Raw genomic sequence first — 26,279 nt, 5'->3', positions numbered from 1 at the left:
CTTGAAGGGTCAAAGCTGGTTAACGCAATAGGCCCTTCAAAATACTCCTCGGTATGGCACAAAGACGAATGTTTATTTTCTTTTCACCTCGGTTAATCCGGTAACAGCCGCTGGACTTTTAAGGACAAATAACGAGCCAATTTATTACCACCAAAAAACGTTACACTTGCCTGTGGCGTAGAGAACGTGTACAAAATGGGATTAATGGCTGAGTTTATTGGGAGAACAAACACTGCTATCCAGACAGTCAGGTCACCAGGTGTAGAGAAGGACTTTTCCAAGAGAGACCTCATTCCAATCACCACGATAGGAAGCCAGCAGAGACAGTCGGTCAGTATGATAATGAAAACCCTTTTGGCAAGCGCGGTTTCCCTTTTTCTATGGGCTGCATTGGACCTGGCTTTCTTCTCCCTTTTGGTTCCTTGCTGAGCCATGCGCCAGCTTGAAGCGCAGGATTTATACAATATCATTGCATATGCAACAATGACAAAGAAAACCAGGGAAAAATTCAGGCCCACAAACATGGCAACCGAGTACTCCCACCCCGCTGGTTTATCTGATGAAAGCTGCAGCGGCAAACACACAACTGATCTGCCATAGAACTGATGCCCTCTCTGGGGACTACCAAAATAATCGAGGCCTACCGTGGGAAGAAATGCAATTATGCAACTGATGATCCAGATAACGGTACACAATATGTGGGTCACCTTACATGAGAGGGACCTACCACGATAAGGGAACACAATATTTTTAACCCGGTCAGCAGACAGCACGGCAATCAGCATCACTGACACCTCACTTGATAATACTGCAATGGCACCTGTTATCTGGCATGACAAACTTGATCGCCACTCAAAGTCATGCATGAAATATTGCCCTGACCAAATGGCATCCATCACACCTACAATGATGAGATAGACACCCATCAGTCCATCAGACCCCGCCAAATGCATCAACATAATAGATTGGATCTTGTTTTTCTTCTTCTTCTCCTTGAACACCAGCCGCCAGACGATAACAAACACAGCTCCAACCAACGACAGAATTCCGATCACCCAAATACACTTCCTTGGAGCTGGATTACGAAACATACTTTCACAGCTGGCGAAGCTGTCAACGTAGACAAAATCGCAATCCGCATCTTCTTTGGTCAAATGACAGCACATCAGATTGGTGTCTACAGTCCTAAGATTTGTACATAACATCAAAAACACTCACTTTATTCAAATTTCGAAAAGGGAACATAGTTAATTAACTGCAATTGTTCCTTAGTATATCCAGGCTGTCATTAGGAGTGGCACAATTATACAAGGTATTAAAAAGGAAGAGACGATGGTTAAAGCACCGTAAAGTTGGGTAAAATCAGATAAAGTTTAGCATCACTCGAAACTTTGGCAAGACGTGGTGAAACATTCTAGCTGACTTACACTGTTATCAGTCTCTCCATATTCGCGAAGAAACCCTCAGGCAATACTCGCATTTTGTTGTAATGAAAGTACCTGAAAAATTAGGGGAGTGCAATTAAGTTAAAAATATATATATATCATATAGATGTTTTCACTGCCTCAGATCATTTCTTCGTTTTCGCAACAACACAGTGACGAACTCAGTCTTGGGTGGTTTCATTGTCGCAAAACTTAATAGGCATCTGCTGATTAGAGGTAACAAATACCAGGCTCTTAGAATAGTCAAAATCACTTGTATTGTTACAATTTAATGTTCTCCGACACTGAGTTAAGAAAACTGAAATTCAAGGAACTGCATGCCGATCCAAGCAATGATATAATGCTTTGTATACTAACATGAATCGAATACTTGGCGCGACATCTTCAAATAGTACATTAGACACGCTAGGGATGTTGTTGAGATGAAAGCTCCTGTGAACAAGAAGAAAATGATGAAAAAATAAAGTAACACTCGAGTGTTAACAAGAACATTACTGGGAGAGAGAGCGATGAAACACGGGTGCTTTGATCATATATCTAGGATGGCAAAACACCAGTAGACTTCCTTGAAAGACTAAGGTGTAGTTCGATACATGTCTAGGATTATTTTATAGTCAGTATTGAGTACTGAGTATTGCCTGACAATGGCAACAGTTATGAAATAAAGGAATTTTAAGGAAAAAAAAGGAATTTTAAATAGAATTTGTCTAAGATTGTAAACAAAGTTCACTGCCCATCACATGAACTGGGATCTTTGTGCAGAATTTGTCTTGTAGCCTTACTTTAGCCATCACCCCACCCAGGTATCTTGTGCATGGATCTATGACTTTACACACGGGCCCATAGGCCACCTGGGCATGTTTATGGAGTAGTTATAAACAAACAGTATATTATGACATCAGTACCATTTTATTTTCCCGACGAAGTTCATATGTAATATGAAGCTTTATTTTTTCAAAAACAGAGTGCGGAAGCCATTTACACCCCTTTAGCGAGTTATTTCTGATAAAGATGTGTTTGAAATCGTTTGGACACAGAAAGTAAATCTCATCTAAGATTACCGGAGTTGTTCTATCACGCGGTGTGTTAATCCCATTCGCATCGGGCGTGCTGGGGAATTTTGGTTTTAGCAGTAGTGGCACGTGCCCTCACAATATTAGAGATATTCTCATTTCACCTGAATATTTTTCTCAAGTAAAATAATGGTTAAACTGCTTAAGAAGGCCTTGTCTTTGAGGATTTTTATCTGTAGTTGCACAAGACGTAGATGCTGGTATTTAGAGCAACAAAATAAAAACGTCAATTACTTACATAGACTTCAAGTTTTTGGCGCCTTCAAAAACTCTTGGTGGCAGATACTGGATTTTGTTTTCATAAGCAGCTCTTAAACAACAAGACATTGATCATCATTAACGCATTGGAATAAAAAAAATCATTGTACTTAAACTTAAAATAGGTTTATTACCTATTTCATTGGTTCTCTGTTTGGATTTCCCTCAAAGATATTCGAGATTGAAAAAAAAAAGAAATGTATTGAAAAAAATTGAGGCTACGATTCATTATGCAGTAAATGGTTTGAACCCGGGGGTAACATGTGAAGGTGTAGTCTGATCGTCCGGGTGAGTGTAGTCCTGAGAAGGACTGTTGTCGGTGGTAGTGACTGACGTTTCGACAACCTGTGCGCACAGGTTGTCGAAACGTCAGTCACTACCACCGACAACAGTCCTTCTCAGGACTACACCCACCCGGACGATCAGACTACACCTTCACACGATTCATTATATTAAAAATGTTTATCCATAGCTGAAACAAGGTACGAAGATAAGTAGTATGAAACTAGAGGTAAGAAAATCAATGTATGTACTCACAGGTCTGTTAGATTAGACAATCCCTGGAACTGATCATGTGCCAGAGTTGAGAGGCTGTTGTTACTCATGTATCTACGCAATTGACAGAATGAACTGGCTTTACTTTAAAGAATCTTAAGTACGGTTACTTTCATTAGGCGAATTCTCAGTATCATTTGACTACCTCTCCAAAATTGTTTGTCTGATGTGCCTTCCCCCTGAAATGCGTGTCTTGAAATAGACTTTTGCAACTAAGATATGGAACATAAGTTTATCTGTCGACATCAGGGCCTGAATAAGAGAGGCGATATGCAGTCGAAATTAAAGGCTGCGATACAAATCAGAATTGACTACATCTTGAGGCAAATGATAATGCTTCATTGCCAGCTGTCAGACTACTGATTCAGTCGCTGGTACTGATTGACTAAATTGGTTACCACAAACGCTACTTACAATGTTGTCAGTTGAGAAAGATTGTTGAAACTTGGCAACTGCCGAAGCTTGTTATTGGACAAAAAGCTGTAGGAAGAATTCAGGAGCAAAATTCAAATTTACAGATGACGTAATGAGAGATGACAGGAGGAGGAACTTTGTTTTGTTTGAATTTGTGTTGAGACTTTTAAGAAATCAAATGGCTACCACTTACAGCTTTTTTAGCTGAGTAACATTGTTAAAAACATCTGACGGCAGACGTTGGATATCGTTATTTGACAGATCCCTAGAAATAAAATTGGAATGCAGTATGTATCAAGCGAACAGTTTTAAATCAAGAGACCTGCCCGCCCTGCCTTGCCCCCATGCATCAGGAAAGTGCTGAAATGTGCATGGTCAATGTTTAACGGATAGGTGTACAGTTTATCTATTTTGAACGATCGTGCAATTCGCCCATAAGCTCTCTCAACAAAGGAGAATTATCACCAATTGGTGGTAATCAAAGATAGATGCCTCTTAACGCTGTAATGAGCACTTTAATAAGACCAGGGTATCTAAAACTAACTCAAGTTGAAGCTGAAAATAATTGAGGTAGAGAGAAATAAAGGAATCTTATCTAAAAGTTTTCCCTGTGGAACTCACGGTAACTGGTGTCATGAAAATCAACAATACTGAAATTGTATTCCTACTTACAGTTCCTTCAGCTTAGTATTGTTGCTGAGAACACCCCGTGGCAGTTTTTGCAGCTGATTGTAGGACAAGTCCCTGTCGAATACAAATAAAGGTAACTAGTTTTAATTGGTTACCAGCTTGATTGGCTAATCAGCAGAGAGCTGCAGTTGTACTTAAGAATACGATTACAATTCTCTGCTTACCGTTTCAAGTAGATATTTTATGTCAATCATAAAGAAAAGCTATCTTAAGGATATTCCACAACTTCTCATTCTAAGGCAATTTCTCTGCTATTACTGTTTTTTCAAACTAGCACTCTTAATCCCCACGGTATCAACGAACGCTTTTATTCAACACTTTTCTTTTTCTTTTTCTCTTTGCCATGTTCCCACCGATAGTGTAGCTCCACTTGCTGCCTATAAACGTATGTACACAACCTACAATACCTCAATTCGCTCTGACGAGGGGCTAACACTCGAAACGTCGGCTTAGTAACTCTTTAATTTGGTCACATTACATACTCAACTTTGTTCATAAAACCAAATTATTAATTTTTTTGTAATCATGCACCGATGCAGAACCACAGTTTTTTTAGAAACTTGCCCCCTTTAGCCATTTTATCTGCTATTGGATTGGAAATGATTAGAATAATGAATACAAAAAGGGGCCTGAAAGATAAGTTATAAAATGTAACTCACAGTTTTTCTAAGTCAGACAAATCCTTAAAAATGTTTCGTGGTAGCTGTTTTAACTGATTGCCACCCAACCGCCTGTCATATGAAAAAAGAAATATTACCATTTTCCAAGTAAGCATCATGTAATTTTTAAACAAAAATAAAATTACGTGACAACCACAGGGTTACTCAACTTCAGCTAGCAATATACTTCTGTCAAATGAGACCCACCAGTCTCAACACTTTTGCATATATGAACACATGGCCGCCACAAGGCAAAACATTAATCGTTGTATAATGTATTGTGGCTGTTTCAACTAACTCTTTGGTCTTGGACACTGATAATATATCAATTCAATTTCTAAAGATTTAAGCTCGGTTTTCACTCACAAGTATCTTAGTTCATCCTGCCCAGCTAACAGCTCCTCAGGCAACTCTTTAAAGTTGTTATTTCCCAGCCACCTATAATCAATTTTCGAAAACTTAAATGTCAGCATTTCATAACCAATTTGATGGTTTGAAAACCCTTTGAAAACCCTTTACAAAGTTTTGTAAAGGGTTTTCCCAAGTTTTCCATTCCAGTAGGGATGGCAAAGAATTCCCTTTTTCTCGTCGACAATATGAACATCTTCCCTTTATTCTTGATTTTAGAACTTGATTCTAGGGATTCTATTTATGCCGAGTCCAATATGGATTTCTGCCCCATAATCCCTTGGTGAAAAATCACCTTTCTAGATATTCTAAACGATAGCCATGGTAACTGTAACGATAAAACCAACTGACCCTCAGACTAGTTTTTCTTTAAGGTATATTCTAATTAGTAAGCCGCGATCAATCTTTAAGTTTTTTCTTTTACTTCCAAGAGACAGTAAGCCTCCGATTATCTTGTTCGGTATTTGAACTGTTTTCTTGAAAAACAAGGAAATAATAAACTTTTTAATCATGTTAAAATAATAAAAGAAGCTCAGAAGGACTCTCTGAAGATTTAAATAAACAAACAAAGTCAACAACAATAACTACAATACAAAAAAAAGTGTCAATTCATGAAATGCGAATCAAGCCATCTTGAAAAGAAACAAGAAACCTCCTCCATTCTTATGAGACGATTATTTCCAATTTCAGATTTCGATATTATTTCTCTTATGTCCGATAGAAAGCAGCTGGTTATGAAATCATAGACTGGGAAAAAAATACTTTTTGAAAGCACCATCTGTGTTTGAAATAACCACTCTAAGGAAAGCTTGTCAAAATAAGAATAACCAAATTGTTAAAGAAAGAAAGAAAGAAAGAAAGAAAGAAAATAACAAGAATAACAGAAGCGCCGGTAAGTATAGTAAGCTCCAGAGCAAATAACATACAGATCATATAGTTGTTGAGACTTAAATACATCACGAGGCAGTGACTCCAGTTTGTTGAAATCCAGGGTTCTGTGGAGAGACATGCTAATTTTTTTTTTCGGCGAATTATCTTCTTTCGTGGCACATGTAACTTTCGACCTATTGTTCCACTCAGAAGAATAGTAAATATGAATTGAGGTTGTGCAGTAATTTAGTTCTGAAGTTGATATTGCAGTAAAAGTGATCATGATGTTGCAGCCTAGCCGTCTACATAACGGCGGAAATAGTTGTGACGTAATATCTGGTCTTTTCGGCCACTAAAAAGATTTAATATTTCGCCAGCCGTATCTCCCTTATCAGGCCGCCTAATATGGTACAGCTGATATGATTGGTTAAAGGTTCGGTAATGGAAAGATGTGGAAGATGTGGAGAGACCTAGCTAGGCCGAAACAGCTATTTATGGCTGTTTATTTGTATAAAAAAGATTTGGCGTACTACAATTGTCGCCCCTAAGTTCGCATTCTGTGGCTTCAACAGTCCAACTCACTTATCATCTCATCATTTTGTCATCACAGGCGAGGTCATACACTATAATTGTACCTTAGACCTCATTGGTTTTATTGACCGCGTGGGTGTTGTAACATCTCATTAATTGAATAGTGTTTGTTTGATGGAAGGAGGTACATGTTTATAACAGAATAGTTTTCAGAAAACGACGGTAGATACCCTAGATAATCAGATACTACGGTGCTCTTAAGATATAAACATCGTCTACTGACAATTTACACAAACATTGCTATTCTAGGTCTATCCTATCTTATAACTCCACTATGTATGATATAAAACCCCTTCACTTACAAATTCTTTAGTTTACTGAAGCCCATATATTTTTCTTTAGGTAAAAAATCAGATGTCAAGTACTTTAGGTTGTTGTTGTTCAGGAATCTGCGTCGTAAAATGGAGAAATCATGGATTTGTATTTGATATTGTATTTTCGTACAGGGAGGGGGAAAGTTTTAACTTGCCATAGATATTAGCAGGGAAATATTGTTTCTCAATAACCCAGGCAATCAAAACCAGAACATGCTCCTTTTTTCCCTAAAACGTGGACTTTACTCATTGGCACTCTGTTACTCTCATCATTTGTTCGTTTTTAATATCCCTTTTATTGTTCCTTGCTCCTCAAATATTCCCTGTGCTTCAATTATCTTGATGAACGTTCGCTGACGCGTGAAAAAATTGTAAAATGTATAACATTTGGCTTTTGATAGCCTCTGACAGCACAGGATTCTCAAACTATGCTTGTGAGGTTCATTTCGGATTGGAGTATCTTTTTCTATTTTTGCTTTTATGATAATATTGAGCCCTAATTAGGAAAGAATATGTACTTTTTGGAGGATGTGACTTCGCTTAGACTAAGAGTTACCTACTCGGACCAAATGTACGAGGAGTGATATTTTTGAAAAGAGAGGAATACTGTCGGTCGATAGGATTAAGTCTCCTCAAATGGACATAATATATTATTTAAAGTGTAATCAGAGGAGCAGGGTTGGCGTAATGGTGAGAGCGCTCGCCTTCCACCAATGTGTCCCGGGTTCGATTCCAGGACCCGGCGTCATAAGTGAATTGAGTTTGTTGGTTCTCTACTCTGCTCCGAGAGGTTTTTCTCCGGGTACTCCGGTTTTCCCCTCTCCTCAAAAACCATCATCATTTGAATCTATTTAATTTAGAGTTTATTTGCATTGATACACGACCCCACAAGCTGTTCAGCTTTAAACATTATCGTGTCTAAATAAAAGTGTTATTTTGATTATTATTATCAGAATATATCGATCCTCTCTTTTAATATAAAGTTCAAATATATCAATTGAAGAGGTTTTACTCACAATTCTTGTAGGAAACTCATTTTACTAAACCCATCAGGAGGCAGCCGTTCCAAATGGTTATAGGACAAGTCGCTATCGAAAAAAGACAAAACAAACAAAAAAAAGAAAGGAAATAATAAGAAAATGGCCAGTCGTCGTTTTTAAAAAACTTTGCCTTGTCAAAATTATACTTTTGATCGTTTGTGTCGTTGACTGTTTTTCAAGGAAAAACCCGTAAGGCTTGTCAGTTCGAGTGACAGTGAGTGTGTGCAAATTTTGAATCAGCCGCCCCATGCAGTTTGGAATATGAAAGAAAAATCCGTAGAATAAATACAACAAATTACTGGCGATCCTTGCAATCTGATTGGCTCTTGTTGGTGCAAATTTATTCCTGAATCGCACCATGTCTTATCTAAACCGCATCTTTTACCATGCCAGTGAAAAGGCTTTACTAAAATATTCGAATCAGATTTCAAGGCTTGTTTAAAGAAACTAATCAATTGTAGGAGAATAAAAAACACCTTAAACAACTTTTACAGACCAGCTCAGTACTGAATCAATTAGATATTTGTGCAGACTAAAAAATCCTGTTTTTTAGTGAACGAATTTTGCGATCTAAACTTGGATGTAATAAAGTGGCAATTGATCTTTGTGTCGTGCGACTTTGCGGGTCTGAAATCATACATATGATTTCAAATCAAACTCGCGCTTTACTCTCGTTTAATTTTTTAAATCACGCGCACGATCTCAGCCCAAATTGCATTCCACTCAAGTTCGATTATCATTATTTACTACAAATAGAGCAGCGCCTGCGGGCAAGATAAAGCGAATCCTGGGTTCTAGTTGGCTACCCGAGCGGGCAAGATGGGCCCACCTTGTTCGCTCGGGACTGCCCGCTTTGATACTGCGCAAGAAAGAAACAGTGCACGGAGCGAACTTACAAAGTTCGTAACTTTTGGACAATGTCGGCGACGAAGTCGCAAAAAGCGGTAGGAGACAATCAAAACAGAGATGAAATTTCACGATCTTCTTAGGTTATTGCGCTACAAACACAGTTAGCTTGCTTTCCTGATCACACAAAATTGCATTTCCACTAAGTCTTGTAAGAACGTACGGATCGAGAGAGCAGATCAGATGATCACTATGCGGCTTAACAGTCAAATCGCTAGAGTATATAACAATGGATTTTGATAGTAACGGAAATGCTTTGACATTGTAGCGATCTGATATAGTAAAACCTTCGAAGCCATGGTTACGATTTTTTTTCCAAAAAGACGTTATACAGCATAATAATCGAAAAACTCCTATGACAATGAAAAAGCTCAAAAAACGAAATCTCTACAGGCAAAAAAATTTCTTGAAAACTGGGAAGTGCGTGCGTTTTGTTTATTATTATAATAATTTCACTTCGTTCGATTCATTATGAATGTTGCTGTTCGGTTTACGAACAAATACCGCTTTAGCTTCGCTATGATATTTTCACTTAGGAGAGTTTACCAAATTATTTCGTGAGATATGGCTCATCTAAGCTGTAGATGTTTTGGAACAACAATTCAGTTTTGATTGATAGCTTCGGACCCGACATAGTTAAACGTTATACAGAAGTCCGAAAATTTGCCCCAGATGTGGATTTATTCAATGCTTATTCAGTGTCGAGTTTGGTGACTTTTAATAGAGGAACATTTTCTAATCTGTTTCAGCGTGCGTTTGCAGCCATTTTACATCAACACATGAATTTTTGTAAGTTTCAATATAACTTTTCGTGATACAAGTTAAGTCGGGCGACACAAAATAATGTGAAGAATGTTTTACATTACTTTTCCCCGAGAGTTGCTTTGATTTCGCAAGCTTTTCGCACGAGTAGGTTTTCCGAACGGACCCCGAAAATGTGAGGTTGTTTGTCACAAACGAGCGTGATTATGATCGAATTCAAAATTGAATATTTACTTCGAATTGTGCTAATTAACAATGGGAAAACATCATCAATAAATGAAGCACTGCAACAGACAACATTTCTTGAGCGGCGTTATTACGTCACTTTACCTACATTGGTGAGACACTCTTCTTAAAAGCATGCACAGCCCTTTCACGCTGTCGCTCACACTCCTTTGTCGATAGTGGAGAGTGGGAAGTAACTGCAGTGCTTCCGTGAGTCAAGGGGGATCGGCTTTTTTAACTCGGAATTCTGCTTTACATTCGGCTAAATTTATCTCATCGAAATTAAAAGCATCCTATTTCTGGTAAATCAATTCTGGACTTTTAGATTGATAGGCGTTATAAAGAAGGACAAACTTTTTATCCGAAACGACTTTGTTTAGATAAGAGATAGATAAGATAATTTGTTTAATGTCAAAAAATGCACAGAGGGTGGTCTCCCAATCCCCTGAGCCAGAGGCTCGTGATAAAAGTGTTTGACAATATAAAAGAAAGCTAAAAACTGTAATAGCACCGATTGAATTAGAAATAACAGTTAAAAGTCTCCGGAAGGATGATGCATTAGATGCATTTCTTTCAGCAGATGGTAACTGGTTCCAAATACGTGAGATCATATACGCGTATGAGCCATGAAGTAATCTGCTATTATATGAAGTTTGTACTACGTTTAGAACACTACTTCTAAGATTATATTGTGTAACGCGGGGTTTAGGGAAATCGGCTATATAGTCTGGACCATTCTCCCTAAAACATTTAAAAAATATTATCAGATTGTTCAATACGTCTATGTTCCAAAGTATTCATGTTTACCATCTTAAGGGTTGATTCATAATCAGTACTCCCAAATTTTTTATAGTTTACATAGATAAGTTAGTGAATTTCCCGAATCCTCTTAAATGAATTCATTTTTATAAACCCTTTTTCAATCACAAATTACAAGTGAAAGAGACAACGTTGCCGTTGCGAAAAGCTAAAGGTTTTTCTTTTCTGGCGGTACAAACGTAGACTCCACACCAGTCTTAATTTGTCATAGGCGTCGCCTAATAATAATAATAATAATAATGGTGATAGTACTACTAATAATATTAATACTAATAATCATAATCATAATAAATGTTTCTATAGCGCCATACTGTAGTGCTCATGGCGCTTTTCAACATTTGCGGGGGACTTTGGCCAGACTGCATTAAGCAATTTGCAAATTTTGAAGGAAATTTTTGCAGATGCCCCCAATATCTGAATCAAGGCCAGAACACAACATTGGGAGCTACACTCCCCCCTCTTTGCGATTAGTGATTGAGTTCGTTAAAGTCTCCTGCCAACCAGTAGAGAGAAGATGCACGAGACAGGGTCTACGGTTTTTAGTCCTTGTCCGAAAAGACTGGAATTTCTAACCATTTGCAGATGTCGTAATTATATAACCAAGGGTAGCACATGAGCTAACCGGGAGGCGGTCTAACTCAAATTATACTTATATCGCGTGTAAAGATAGAGAATGTGAAGGGGCTTAAGAAAATTGCAAAAAATAATACTAGGTCACCTACTTGGTTTTTAATAAATCTTTAAAACACTGAGTTTTAGGGGGTTTCTAAACAACGCTGTACTGTTGCCATGGCAACAGATGAGCTCTCACAACCACCTTCAACAAATTGCCTTACGATAGTTTTATAGAGATGTTGAAACATTCCCTTGTTGATTGACAGTCTTGTAATCATTTGTTATCGGACACTCGCTTTTCTGCACTGAATTAAGGCTGTTCCAATTGGGAGTGTTACGTGGATCTTTAAGAATTTAGTCTGTTTGAGGCTCCTTTTTTATTGGCATCGTGTTTAGTACTTACAGTCTCTCCAGGTAACCTGTTATGCTGAAAATTCCCAGGGGTAAGTCTTTTAACTGGTTATTGGACAAGTCCCTATGACGAGCAAATCATCACCAAAAGATATCAGCTACAGCTATTAAGAGCTGTTTGATAATGTTTGGAAACATAAATTGAATTCATTCTTCTCTACTATGGAGGATGCTTTTCGGTTTCGTTAAAAAAAAATATCTTCCATTGGAACTAACGATATTAATATTGCTAGATCCGAACGTTAACTTCGCGGGATATCCTATAGCTCTTGTTCTTACGAAATCGTATTGAATAACTGTTACCAGGTCGGACAGGACAAGACTTCGAACATTTGTGTCACAAGAAATAGACATTGCTTAACCATAAGACATCCCCACCAAGGTACTGAGAAGGGGAGGGGTAAAGGAAGCCTGACCCTTGTCTCTCAGAATTTTGGAAATGATATACCATCAATAGAAATTCTGTTTTGTAAAGTACAGGTTGCTTTTAAAAGTATAATTTTTAATTGTTCCATACGCTAGGTGGGCTCGTGACAACATCTAATAAGATAATTTATGAAATGGTGATATAATGAAACGTGCTTGTTCGATAATATATCAATTGTTATGTCTAAACAGTTTTTTTATTTTAATATGTACATGTAATATCAAATATTAAGGAACACAAATTTTCTTCTTGAAAACCTCCCGTAACAGAGCAAGCGTAAGTGTTTGGTAGATGTTCTAGTAGTCTCACTGTTTCAGTCTGGTTCCAATTTTGTTGGCAAATTTGGTTCGTACTTACAGTTTGAAAAGCTTTTCCAACCCTCTGAAAGCTTCTAAGGTTAAGTCCTTTAGCTGATTATTGGATAAGTCCCTATGACGGAAAGATCATCACAACGGAACGTTAGCTTTGAGCTGTTAGTTATTATTGGAACCAGAAAATATTTTCAGCTATAACAAAGGGCGACCAAGGTTCTCGTTTTAAAAGCAGGATTGGCCCGAGGAAATCTGAAAGAAGGTTAATTTCGTAGATGTCTCATAGGACTCTGAGTAGATTGATTGTAAAGATCTCACATTTGTTGAATCTAAAACAATTTGCGATATTTCAATCGGTAGGATATGCAATACTAAAGAATAAGAATATTATTCTTTAAAGTTTGGCGTGATCAATGAACGATAAACATCTCATCCCAAATTAATTAGCAGTACTCTTTCAATCTTTTCCCCCTTTTTCGAGATACATGTGTAATAATTTTTTACTGCATTGCCAGGCCTTTTTTATTCGCGAGTGTTGAGTGGATGTTGTAGTAGTCAGGCTTTTTCAGTCTGGCTTCAATTCTTTCAAGAAATTTGGTTCCTACTTTGGCGCGGAGAATATAGCTGCGTTGGTTAGGGCGCCGGATTGTGTTGTGCGGGAGGTCGAGGGTTTGAGCCCCGGCCGGACCAATACTCATGGTCTTAAAATAAATGAGGAGAATTTGCAACCTTTCTATAGCAAGAAATGGATAGCTTATCTAGTCTTCACGGATATGAACGAATAAACCGTAGGAGACGTTAATTTCCCACGCACGAGACTACTGTGTGGTAGATGTCCTTCCCTGGGGTGAGATGGGTGGGTGTTGGCCCTGAAAAGCCCTTATGGGGAGTGGTCAATTAAGCTATGTCACCTATGTAACCTACTTACAATTCGTATGTACGTCCTATCCCACTGAAAACTCCTGAGGGTAGGTTCTTTAAATAATTATTGGATAAGTACCTACGACAAACAGAATATCGCAACAAAATGTCAGCTTTGAGTTCTTAGATAATGATTGGAACCTTAAAATACTTCAGCTATAACAAAAGATACCTTTGGTTCTCGTTTTAAAAGCTGGATCAGTTTGAGGTAAACGAATATTCCTCAATCAGATCCAAAAGGAGGTTAATTTTACAGTGAAATGTTCAGCAAGCAACCGTGGACGATAATCCTACTCTTGTATGTTGGGTCAGCAGTGATCTAATTGGCGCAAAATAACGAATATAAATATAGAGGCAAGACCGATATAACGTAGATAAGTTTTAAAACAGAGCACATTATTTCGGCTGGCCAAACCAGCCTGGTTTGGCCAGCCGAAATATAGTGCTCCGTTTTAAAACTTATCTACGTTATATCGGTCTTGCCTCTATATTTATATTAATTTTACAGATGTCCTGTAGGACTCTCTGAGGAGCTTGGTTGTAAAGACATCGTATTTAAGAGCTACCACAAAACTGGAAACTTCTAGACTTCTCTCCATTTATTCCACTCAGAAAGACCGAAATATTCAGACCTGAGTGTCCTTAAGAAATTTTACTTACGTTCACATAACAGTAGACTGTTCGTGTTCGGAGTATGACACTAGCAGCTTTAATGCTTCGTTTTATAATTTTCAGTTTTTGCCGCGAGTTTAGCTTATGCAGTAAACCGTTCGTAATGCAACTCATAAATTCATTTACGTAAATTCTCTCTTTCAAGTATGACCTACTTTAAAATCACTTGTTCATTCCGCCACAAAGTGATGTTAACCCAGTGATCTATAAACACTGCACACCAGTTTAATTCAATTTTCAAAACCTTTTCTATCCAAAGTGCGCACTTTGTTGTCATCCACTTGCATTTTTGATAACAATAAGTTCCACCCAATTGGAGGAAAGGTATCTTGTCGGTGGTGAAATATTAAAGGAAAAATTATTTACCTACTCAGAGTATAACGTCGATACACAAGGTCAGAGAAAATACTAAACTGGGAAGCCGATAAAGTCGCATGTGACATTAGTAGATGGTGGAGAACACAGACTTAAATCAAATTAAAGAGAGAGGCCTCACCAAATTATTTCGATTTACATAACGGTAAAGATGATTTTCAAGGCTTCCAAAAAAACTGGCGTGTGTAAATCTGGCCTAAGTGGTCTGACTGAAACTTAAACTAGACACGAGCGAATTTAATGCAGCTTTTCTCATTAAATTTCTTCACTTTTTATTGTGCAATTTACGGTAGATATGTCCAAATTGAACCGAATTAAAACGTAAAAACTTACCGAAAGTGTATTTGTAGTAGAACTTAATTCTTCTATTACAATTTTACAACGAAAAAATTGTTTAAGAGAATTCAGATTTTAATTGAAGGAAAGTTCCATCGATTGCTTCAATTGTAAACAAGTACCTCACGAGATGGACTAAAAATGTGTTACGAATAGGCTTTTAGGCCGCCTATCAACCCTCTTAATCACACACTTGCTATCGCAAAATCCATTTTGAAAACAATTTTTATTCTTGCAACCAAAGTGGTTTGAAAGGGAGAAAAAGATTGGTTGAAGAAATTATCCATCAGCTTGAGGTCACCCTCTTTGCTACTTTACCCAGGTCGTTTCGCTTTGTTGTCTGAAATTCCGAGGAAACTGGAGAAGTGGCAACGATAAACAAGTCTTCAGTATGGTTCCATGAAATTTCCAGTGTCTTCGTTATCAGGTCTTGACCGCTGTTAATCACGATGTGTTCTTCTGATGGAATCCCTTCAGTAACTTTCAGTGATTAGAGATCCACTTCCTGGCTTGCATGCCGGCGATTCCCCATGGTGCCTTCAATTGACGGTATAGCTCCACTCCTTCAAGCTTATTTAAGTTGTTTTAAACGTGGATTAATCCCGTCTTACATCTAAGTTTACTAAGTTTAAGTTGACGTTTAAGCGACTTATACACCGGTTTAAGTCTGCCTTAAATCGAGCTTATACTATCTTAAGGCTAAACTCTAATGTAGGTTGAAGCTGACATTAAATGTCTGTAAACAAAAGTATTCGTTTACGTTACATTTAATGGAACTTAAACTCGTCTAAAATACGCATCTAAGTACTGTTTAGCTGTAGTAAACCGAAAAAGCTTATTTAAGTTGTCTTAAACGTGGATTCATCCCGTCTTAAATTTAAGTTTACTAAGTTTAAGTTAAGGTTTAAGAAACTTCTACACCGGTTTTAAGTCTGCCTTAAACCGAGCTTATACTATCTTAAGGCTAAACTTTAATATAGGTTTAAGCTGACATGAAATGCCTGTAAACAAAATAACTTATTTACGTTACATTTAATGGGACTTAAACTCGCCTAATATATGCTTCATAGTGCTGTTAAGTTAAGTGAATTTAGGGTTAAGGTCAATCTGTTAAATAGTACAGTGTAAGTGCAGTACGTTTATGTGGCATATGGTATTTCGTATACTGGACTGGACTGGACTGGACTGGACTAGTAAAACGCGGACTAGTAAAGCGCGGACTAGTAAAATGAGGACTAGTAAAACGCGGACTAGAAAAGCGCGGACTAGAAAAACGCGGACTAGTAAAACGCGGACTAGTAAAACGCGGACTAGTAAAACGCGGACTTAACAACAACAACAACAACAAAAAAAACAATTTCGTACGAACGCTATCACAAGACTTATTGGCGAGCTAATTTAGTGAGTGACAATCCCTGTTTGACCTTTAAGCTACACATGGGTTTGAAATGCACCAGATACAAACAAATTTATAAGTTTAGGCTAAGAAAGAATTTTATTCAGCACCAGTTCAAAATCCTAAAATACACTTTCGTCGTAGATTTCAAGGCAGAAACGAAGGAATTCGATGAATAAAAGTGTCATTAAGTCTCCTTGTGTCTAGGTAGAAAGAGTCTCATTGACTTCAGCTTTTCGGTGGAAGAATAACTGATTTACACACGCCATTACAGAAAACAAACAAGCAGACTGACAACTCCAAAACACATATTCGCATTCACTTACAATTTGACTTTCCATGACATTTTAAAACGGAACAGAGGTAAATCTTCGAAGATAATGCATTAGAGTACTCGTATAGAATGTAATGACAGAGTCCTGGACTCAAGGCTTTCCTTTACCTGTTTTTGAATTAAGAGCCTTTTTTGGTTTCAGAAGCAAAATTGTACAACAACATGGTAAAAAAGAGATTTCAAACGTACCAAGAAATGTCGCTTACTTGAAAATACATGAATGATAAAGTGCGTTTTACTTTCAAATCGATAACAAGTCGAAATGCAGAGGCACACCTTGAACAAACATCCAACTAAAACCGACATAAGTAAAAATTGAACCTGACCACATTTGAGCTAAGAGATGATGCGAATTTGTAATCATTACATAAATGTTTGGTTTTTAAATACTTGTAACAATTTGACGAGTTTTTTTCAAGAACCAGCTGAATCTTAAATGTTCATCTCTTCTCCAACGATTTCATCGAGGGCTGTCAATTTTCAATTTTTTACTTTTTTTTCAGCATAGAAAATCCTGAATTTATTGTTAAACAAAGCAGGCACATTATTTGTAATACGCATCACGGCCGGTCAAGATTTGCTAATTAATATATCTTTTTCGAATAAACAGTCAGCCATAAAAGAAAACCTCTCAACGTTCATATTATTTCTTGCTCTATTGACGCTGCATTCATGGGGAAGCATAGTTTTAGACTGACAACTTTCTAAGTGGATCCTGATTTTACAATATTCATATATCAGTTTTAGATGATCCTCTCTGGATTATCAAGTTATAATAAAAGTTTTTTGATGAAACATATTTCTTTGATAATATATCTCACATTTGTTAAATCTAAACAGTTTGTAACATTTCAATTTGTAATATGCAATGTTAAGGAACGCAAATGTTGTTCTCACGAAAAAGCAAACACGTCCTAAAGGTGAACATTAAACAATTTATCCCAAACTTATAAGCAGTACTCTTTCAAAAAATTCCCCATTATGAGATACATGCAAGAGAAGATTTAGTTGAGATACACTGCATTGCTGGGTCTGTTTCAAGCGTGAGTGTTAGGCGAATGTTTTGATAGTCAGACTGTCTCAGTCTGGTATTAATTTGTTGGCACAATTGGTTCTTACTTACATTTTGTACAACCGTCCCAACCCACTGAACACACCTGGGGTTAAGTTCTTTAATTGATTATTGGACAAGTACTTATGACAAATATATCATCAAACAAAATTGAGCTTTGAGCTGTAAGATAATGTACGTTTCGAATAATAACATATTACCAGCTATGGTAAAAAATGCCCTTGGTTCTCGTTTTTAAAGCTTAATTGGCTTGACACAAAAGATATTCCTCGATCAGATGCGAATGTCTTATAGAATTCTCTGTGCAGCTTGAACGTAAAGACATCATATTGAAGAGCTATCACTTAACTGGAGATCACAAGACCTCTATCAATTTTCCCAACGCACGAGACCGAAAAAGCAAACGACAGTTTTTCCCCAAAGAGATCTAGTAGAAGGAGCTGCTAATGGCGTTAGTGCAGTAAATCGTTCGGAATGCGACTCAAAAGTCATACATGTAAATTGTCACGTCCTTAAAGTATGAGCTACATTAAAAATCATTAGTTCATTCCACCGTAGAGTGATCCAACAATCTATAAACCCTGTGCACCAGTCAAATTTTAAATGCTTTCCGTACCCAAAATGCTCAATTTTGTGACATCCACTAGCATATGTTGACATTACGTTGAAGGTATCTTGCCGCCGGAGAAATATCAAAAGAAAACTGAGTATAACCCACTTTAAAAGTCTAATATTTCACAGTATAATGAAGTTACCCAATGACAATAATACAGTTTACAGTTTGCTTGAGGCTTTTTGTTATCCGGTTTCCTATATATAAAGTTCATCAAGAAAATCAGAGAAAATACTTAACTTAGAATTCTCGTACGAGTTACTGATTTCCTCTTGCATATGTTTCATTTCTTTCAATTTCTCACGATAAATGTAACAAGTAGAGAACGAAATATGAATCAAGGCTTCTTTCCAAACCGACGAACATAACGTTATTCGGCATAGGTCAGTCCGTATTGGGAAAAACTGTGCACGAAGTCTTGAGTAACACCCGAGGGAATAGGCCTTTTTTCTAAAACTTAATGAAATGCCTGTCAAAAGAACCCGAATCATTTAGGCTGTAATAACGACAAGATCCTCTATAAGTTGAACAATAATTAACGAGTAGATCGTAGAGAAAACAGAGGTAATTAAAATCAAACAGAGAGGCTTCACAGAAACATTCTATTTGCGTAAAGATAAGAATGATTTAAAAGGCTTCCAAACAAATTGGTATGGCGTGCGTATATCTAGTCTTTTTTCTTCGAAAAAATTACGTGAAAAGAGAAATTTAAACAGCTTTTACACATTCAATTTCTCCACTTTCTACTGTGCAATTTATGGTAGAAATGTTTAAATTGAACGGAATTAAAACGTACAAACTTACTTAAAGGGCATTTGTAGTACAACTCAATACTTCGCCAAACGTTTACAATGAACAAATTCTTTTGGAGAATTCAGATTTTCCTGGAGCGAAAGTCCCATCAATCAACTCAATTGCAAACAAGTACCTCCTGTCTTAACTTTCTGAGTTACCTTTTGGGATGGATTCAAATTTATTACGAAAAAGCTTTAAGGCCGAGTGTCAACCCTCTTAATGACACACTTGTTATCACAAAGGCCATTTGAAAACCATTTTTTTTTCTTGGGACAAAGTGGTTTGAAATGGAGAGAAAAGATAGGATAAAGAAGTTATTTATCAGCTTGAGGTCGCTACCGACGTTCTTGCTTAAAAATACTGCCCAGACTTTCTACATAAGCTAAGGTAAAAAAAAGCCGACAAAGTCTCATGAGTTACTAATTTCTACTATAGATATTTCACTCTTTGTTAGGAAGCGAAACGGAAATCGAATAAAAACATTAATTCGTAACACGGTAAGAGGTAAACTCACGGTAAACACGCTACATCGGGCAGAATTATATGACACATCCGGGATATTTACGTATGCGAGGGCACTAAATTTCAAAGACCGAGACGACAAATGGCATGACACAATAAAGAAAAATGGCCGCTAAAAGGCAAAGGTCCTCCTGCGTTTAGTGTTTTCACAGCTATATAAAATATCAAAACCGCCTCCCGGTAAGCCCCATGGATAGAGCGCTGGACTGTTGTGTGGGGGCTCGAGGGTTCGAGCCCCGGCCGGACCAACACTCAAGGTCTTAAAATAATTGAGAAGAATATGCTGCCTTTCTATAACATCAGGAAATGGTTTAGATATTCTAGTCTTCTCGGATAGGGACGAATAAATGGCGGTCCCGTCTCCTGCAGGGTTGGCGTAGGAGACGTTAATTTCCTACACACGAGATTACTGTGTGATAGATGTCCTCCCCTGGGTGGAATGGGTGGGTAAAAAAGGGGTTAGGTGTCAATTGGAACGAAAGTTCTGTTCCTTTCTCCTGCCATTCCCGTGGCGAATTAATTAAACTTAAACTTGAACTTAAACTATATGGTTTTCAAAGAAAAGATTTTCGTAATAAAATAACAACCATTTTTGGCTCGGTACTACCTCTGTAACCTTTATCAATTATCTCTTCAACTTGACCTACTCTGGGTAAATTTCAGTATGGGAAATAGCTGTATGATAACTTCGAGGCCGAATTTCTTCTAAACGAAGATATCAGCGCGTTGGGTTGCATATGGATATGTTTTCTTAAAAAGTATAAAGGACTCATGCAACATATCCTGGGAATCCCATGCCTGGAAATAGTATCAAATCTAACATTTCTAGAACATATATTTTCTCTCTTCAATTCTACCCCATCCTAAGGGCCTTGGGGAGTTGAACGGATTTATTTTGAACTTCGCGCGTGCATATTAATAACTCTAAGCTCCGCCTTTATAAACAATACCAACGACCGCCAAACAAATTTCCGCTCAAAAAACTCAAAACTTTCAACTCCACTAAAAGAAACTCGCACACGTAAAAGAAAAGTCCCCGTGACTTGTTGCCACCATTTTAACTCACATAATCTCAAAGCGCATGCGCACCCGTCACGCCCGCAGAAGTTCGGTAACGTCTTCTTAACATTTTCCCCTCCCCGCACTGAGAGATAGTCCTTGTGTGTTTCTAATTTAGTAATTATTTACTTATTCCAAGCGAAATCAGTTTCCTAATCGGTCTCATGACAGCCTTGACAACACACGCAACTTTAGCTACACGGGTGTGGCCATCTCGTCCAGGATACACTTCAACAATCCCTCCTAATGGCCAACGTCCTCTTGGAATATCGGCCTGAGTCACAAGATCCACATCCTCAACTTTTAGGTCTCGGCATTCTGAACTCCACTTTGGTCGACAGTTAAGGGCTGGAAAAAATTCATTAAGCCAGCTCCTCCACACTCGTCAAATAATTAATGTCTTGAACCTTTCGCCATCGTTGACACGGATGCATAGCAGTGGTTTCAGCCGCCTCAGGAGCGAAGTGTCCCCCCATTTAGCCAAGCAAGAAATGGTTATGTGTCAATAGAACATCGACCTGAACTGTGATAAGTCAACGGACAGGAATTAAGGAGGGACTCCACCCTAGCGACCACGGTGATCATCTCCTAGTCATTCACGTCTCCTTCTCCCTCAACGACGTAAGTAGCTTTCTTAGCAGTTTTCACCATTACTTTATGGGCTCCTCAAAAGTGTGGAGCAGCTGTTGGATTGAATCTCCATTTCACTCCAAGCTCTACTGTCTTCCTATGAAGATGTTTTCCGTTTAACTAACTGCCAATTTTTTTAAACTTACCCACTGCGCCTACGAAATTTGTATCTCTATCGCTTGTCACTTGTCTAAAAACTCCACGACGACTGGTTAAACGAGCGAAGGTGTTTAAGAACGTGTCGGCATCTAGTCCCCCAGGCCATCTCTAAATGCATAAAGGCTGATAGTTTCGAAAGAAACTGTTTGGGGCTGCGTCGGTGGGAGTAACGAAATAATTTGGATATATCAACAAAGTTGAAATGGTAAATTGGCCACCGTAATGATTACAGAAGCTGACATTTCGAGCGTTAGCCCTTCGTCGGAGCGAAGGCTCCGACGAAGGGCTAACGCTCGAAATGTCAGCTTCTGTAATCATTACGGTGGCCAATTTACCATTTCAACTTTGTTGATATATCCAAATCATCTCTAAATGCACTGCTCGTCTTTCGAAGCAAGTAAAAAGGCACAGCCACCTTTTCTGTCGTGGTTGTCTGCGTCCTTGAACAGTATAGAAAGAACCTGCAAAGTCTACGGCTGTTTGGGCGAAGGTTCTGAAGCTGAAACGGAGCCTCTTTTGCAGGAGTGGGGCCATAATCTGACAAGCTGACTTGTTTCGTCTTTTCTTACATTCATTACATTCATGATCCCACACGCGAATCTCCTCGCTTGGCAAAGAGTGAAGTGAACTCCAGCTGCATGATTCCCTCTCTCATGACAATGCTTCACAATAAGTTTCGTCACCCAGTGTCAAAGAGGCAGAATAATTGGAAATCTGGTATCATATGGAAGAAAACCTGCGAACTTTAATTGACCATCACTGCGGATAACTCCATCGTCTTGATGCACGGATTACGCTGTATTAACTGGCTTTTCTCTGATTTCGACTTCCCTGAGCTAAGAGCTGTGTACTCGTCACGGAAAGCTTCGTCTTGTTCCAGACGTACATTTCTCTTTCAGGATCCTTTATTTCTTCGGGTAACAGTTCCATACTTTCATTCCTGGGATCTCTGTAACGCATGTTTTGTGGCAATCTTCTCACTCCCACGTGTACTTGAACCAAATGCGTCTAACTGGAAAACCGTTTCGGATCTAGTCTCCACTCTTCTAGTGTGTTGCTGTGTTTCGGTGCGGTTCCTTTCTGTAAGTTACACGTCATAAGGGTTCCATAGGCATTCATGTCTTCTTTAGTCTTCGAGTTTCTCATCTCTTGCATTTCACTTGGTCTATCCTGGACTTTCATCTTTGACTACCTGTCGGAAGTCTTTGCGGCGTCCTCGAATCCACCATAGAACATCTCTACCGTCAGAGTAAAACGTCACGCTCTGCATTAGTACATCTAAGGCCGTCAGTAACGACTGTGTTAAGCGCAGGCCAAAAATCGCATCATGAGTTCCAGTTTGGGTATTGTAGCCGGGTTCAATGGCGCCACTTTACTTTTTGCTGCAATCAGGCGACTTGTTACATTATCGTTATCGTATCGGATATAGACTGCTGCACCGTAGGCTTTTTGAGAGGAATCGATAAAAATCGCAATGTGCTTTGACTTGACAGACTCTGCAGGGGCGTAGCCTGGATTTTTCAAAGGGGGATCACAGAGGCTACTCACCACTTACACCGCTGCTCTCCCGCGTATATCGGCGGGCTTAGTCGTATTCTCGCGGCATGAAAGTCTATATTAACTAAATAGAAGAGCCGTTGACGAAAATACTTTACAAAAAAACAATTTTAAAAAAAGTGTGCTTTTCAACAATGGCTTTTACGGCCAAGATATTCTCATGGCGTTTTCTCCACCTGAATATTGTAGGTTTTTTGCTCTAAAGAAGGCCTACCAAGGAGGGGTCACGGGTACCCCAGGACCCCCCTTGGCTACGCCCTTGCTCTGGACATAGCAGACACTGGGGAATCTTCACCTCGTCAGGAATGTCCAATTGCTCAAACCAAGCTCCGATTTGGTTTGCTCTTTCATCTTGAACTTCATCGTCCCAGTCGTAGCCTAGCATCCACAACTCCTGAAGTAGAATTTTCGTCACTATAACGTACGAGCATACGAATCCCAGCGGGTCAAAAATCGTTGCTACTTTACGCAGGACGTTTCGCTTTGTTGTCTGAAATTTTAGGGAACCTCCAGAAGCGGCAACTGTAAACACGTCTTCAGTAATGTTAATAACGATCTCTGTGGCGCGTTCTTCTGATGGAATCGCTTCAACAACTACCGATGAATTAGAGATCCACTTCCTGCCTTGTACGCCGACGACTCCCCATAGTGCCTTCAATTGATGGTATAGCTCCAATCCTTCATCATTGCTTTAAAGATGGTCAATACAACCGTCCATATAGGTGAACTTAAAGACAGTCTCAGCGGCAAGGGGATTACAGTCTTGGTTTCTTTGAGCGTTTTCGTGCGCAACAAACTCCATAGGGGCGGAATTATTTCCATGAACTACACGCTTAAACTCGAATACGTCTGGCTCTCGATTAGGGTCAAGATCTCTCCACAACAGTCGGAAGTGGTATCGGTCCTGCTCCTTAATCTCTATCTGGGGATACATTTCTTTGATGTCGCAGGCGATGCCAACCGGGTTTCGACGAAAACGGACAAGGACGTTGAAATGATCTTATAGTAATTTCGGCCCGGGATGGATCATGTCATTTAATTAAGGAAGTACCATTACATTTAGCGTCACAATCAAATACGATTTGCACCTTTGTTGTCGATTTATCCATTCTCACGACCGAAAAATGCGGCAAATACGTTATATTAGCTGGCAGCTGTTCGTTTAATCCCGGTGGGTTAAAAATCATTACTACTTTACGCAGGACGTTTCCCTTTGTTGTCTGAAATTCCGGGAAACTGGAGAAGCGGCAAAGGTAAACACGTCTTCGGTACTGTTCCACGGAATTCCCAGTGTCTTCGTTATCGGGTCTTGTCCGCTGTTAATCACTATCCCTGTGGCGTGTTCTTCTGATGGAATCGTTTCAATAACTTTCGGTGAATTAGAGATCCACTTCGTGGCTTGCATACTGGCGACTCCTCATAGTGCCTTCAATTGATGGTATAGCTCCACTCCTTCATCATCGCTACCAAGACTGTCAATAGAATCTTCCGTATAGGTTAACTTAACTGTTTTTTTTTCTTCGAGCGCTATCCTGTGCAACAACCTACGACCCCATAGGAGCAGAGTTCTTTCCAAAAACTACACCCGTAAACTCGATTACATCTGGCTCTCGGTTAGCGTTAAGATCTCTCCTCAACAGACGGAAGTGGGATCATTCCTGCTCTTTAATCCATATCTGGAGGTACATTTCTTTGATTTCCCACGCGATGCCAGCAGGGTTTCGACGAAAACGAACAAGGACGTTAAAAAGATCTTGTAGTAATTTCGACCCGGGATGAATCATGTCATTTAAGGAAGTACCATTACATTTACCGGCACAGTCAACCACCACTCGCACTTTGTTGTCGATTTATCTTTTCTCACGACCGAAAAATGCGGCAAACACCAGACGTATGCTGGCAGCTGTTCGTTTAAGGGAACCTTTCGTAAATATCCTTTAGCAACATGGGCCTGGATGGTTGCTTGATATTCTTCGGCGACGTGGCTGTTCTTCTTCAAATTTCTTTTGGTGCTTCGTATGCGAGAAAGTATCATAGGTTTAGTGCAAGGAATATCGGGTTTATTTCTTTCCAACGAACGGCTACAAGATATCTTCCATTTTTGTACTTGAGGGAATCTTTCCCTTTGCTTTCTTCTTCGGTGAGTACCAGTCTCTCATCGCCGTCTGTGCCAGACCTCTCAATTTCCCAGAACATCTTTAAGCTGTTGTCGACATCGCAACACGATTCTTTTCTCTCGCTCCAATTAGGCTCTTGGTGAACAAGGAACGAATAACTTAAAGTGTGATCATGTTCTCGCGGTTTCGCTTTCATCAGCTGCATCAATACTACTCCAGTCAAGTGGTCCGAGGCGGGCGATAGGTCCACCATGTTTCTATCGGAGATCAACATGCGAATAATGGGGTTCAGCGTTATCAATGCCAATCAAAAGATCAACAAGTCCATCCATCATTTGCCGGCTTGAGAAAACTGCATTGGGTCACGTGAGGCCGTTTCCTCTGCGGTTTGTTCTAGTTCACAGCTCTGTAACTGCTTCCAACTTTCTGAGTATATGTTTTTACTCTCATATCCTTTGAAAACCTGCCATCTACTCTTTAAATTTGAATTTTCAATGGCATGGACTAAAACGTTTCGAAGATGTCGTTGAGAACATGAACTTGAAATTTTTCGAATGGCTCTGCCAGTCCCAGTACCCCAGTAACATCTTCAGGAAGGAGAGTTTTGGTCAACGCATCCTCTAGGATTGCTTTAGTTTTATTTTTCTACCATTTGCCTTCATCCCCGCAGGGACAGCTCGTAACGAAGAAGGTTAACTCGGCGTTCCCTCATTACTGCTAGTCGGGGTGACCGCGGGCGCCCCCTCCTGTGAAACATCTGGCGTCTCTCATCGTCAACATAAGGCAACGTTGTCTTCGGTCCAGTTTCTGACAAACCTTCACCTCTATGAAGAAGACTTGAGGGCCATTTAAGCAATCTTTCCCCCATGATCAGAGGCTAGGCAACGGAAACACAGCTTTCTTTCTTTTGCGATCTTCCAGCGGTCAT

The 26,279-nt window shown here is 39.0% G+C and overlaps 2 protein-coding genes and 1 pseudogene across 2 annotated transcripts in view; all 3 read right to left on the bottom strand.

Moving 5' to 3' along the window:
• Window positions 1-26,279, bottom strand: part of LOC111346274 (follicle-stimulating hormone receptor-like) — a 228,914-nt gene that overhangs the window by 3,116 nt on the left and 199,519 nt on the right. The window lies entirely within an intron of this gene.
• LOC148718438 (uncharacterized) overlaps window positions 78-26,279 on the bottom strand; it is a 59,646-nt gene continuing 33,444 nt past the window's right edge. Inside the window, exons 3-18 of the mRNA XM_088741780.1 lie at window positions 13,722-13,793; window positions 12,840-12,911; window positions 12,048-12,119; window positions 8,294-8,365; window positions 7,266-7,352; window positions 6,429-6,497; window positions 5,461-5,532; window positions 5,095-5,166; window positions 4,418-4,489; window positions 3,939-4,010; window positions 3,746-3,811; window positions 3,314-3,385; window positions 2,757-2,828; window positions 1,803-1,877; window positions 1,428-1,499; window positions 78-1,185 (exon numbers count right to left, since the gene is read on the bottom strand). Coding sequence (XP_088597906.1) covers window positions 93-1,185; window positions 1,428-1,499; window positions 1,803-1,877; window positions 2,757-2,828; window positions 3,314-3,385; window positions 3,746-3,811; window positions 3,939-4,010; window positions 4,418-4,489; window positions 5,095-5,166; window positions 5,461-5,532; window positions 6,429-6,497; window positions 7,266-7,352; window positions 8,294-8,365; window positions 12,048-12,119; window positions 12,840-12,911; window positions 13,722-13,793 — 2,182 coding nt within the window. The 3' untranslated portion in view covers window positions 78-92. The remainder of the gene's footprint in view (window positions 1,186-1,427; window positions 1,500-1,802; window positions 1,878-2,756; window positions 2,829-3,313; window positions 3,386-3,745; window positions 3,812-3,938; window positions 4,011-4,417; window positions 4,490-5,094; window positions 5,167-5,460; window positions 5,533-6,428; window positions 6,498-7,265; window positions 7,353-8,293; window positions 8,366-12,047; window positions 12,120-12,839; window positions 12,912-13,721; window positions 13,794-26,279) is intronic.
• LOC148718440 (uncharacterized) lies at window positions 23,733-24,343 on the bottom strand (annotated as a pseudogene).

This window comes from Stylophora pistillata, chromosome 12 (assembly GCF_964205215.1).
Source record: "Stylophora pistillata chromosome 12, jaStyPist1.2, whole genome shotgun sequence".
NCBI lineage: Eukaryota > Metazoa > Cnidaria > Anthozoa > Scleractinia > Pocilloporidae > Stylophora > Stylophora pistillata.
This window is presented reverse-complemented; position numbering and strand designations above follow the sequence as displayed.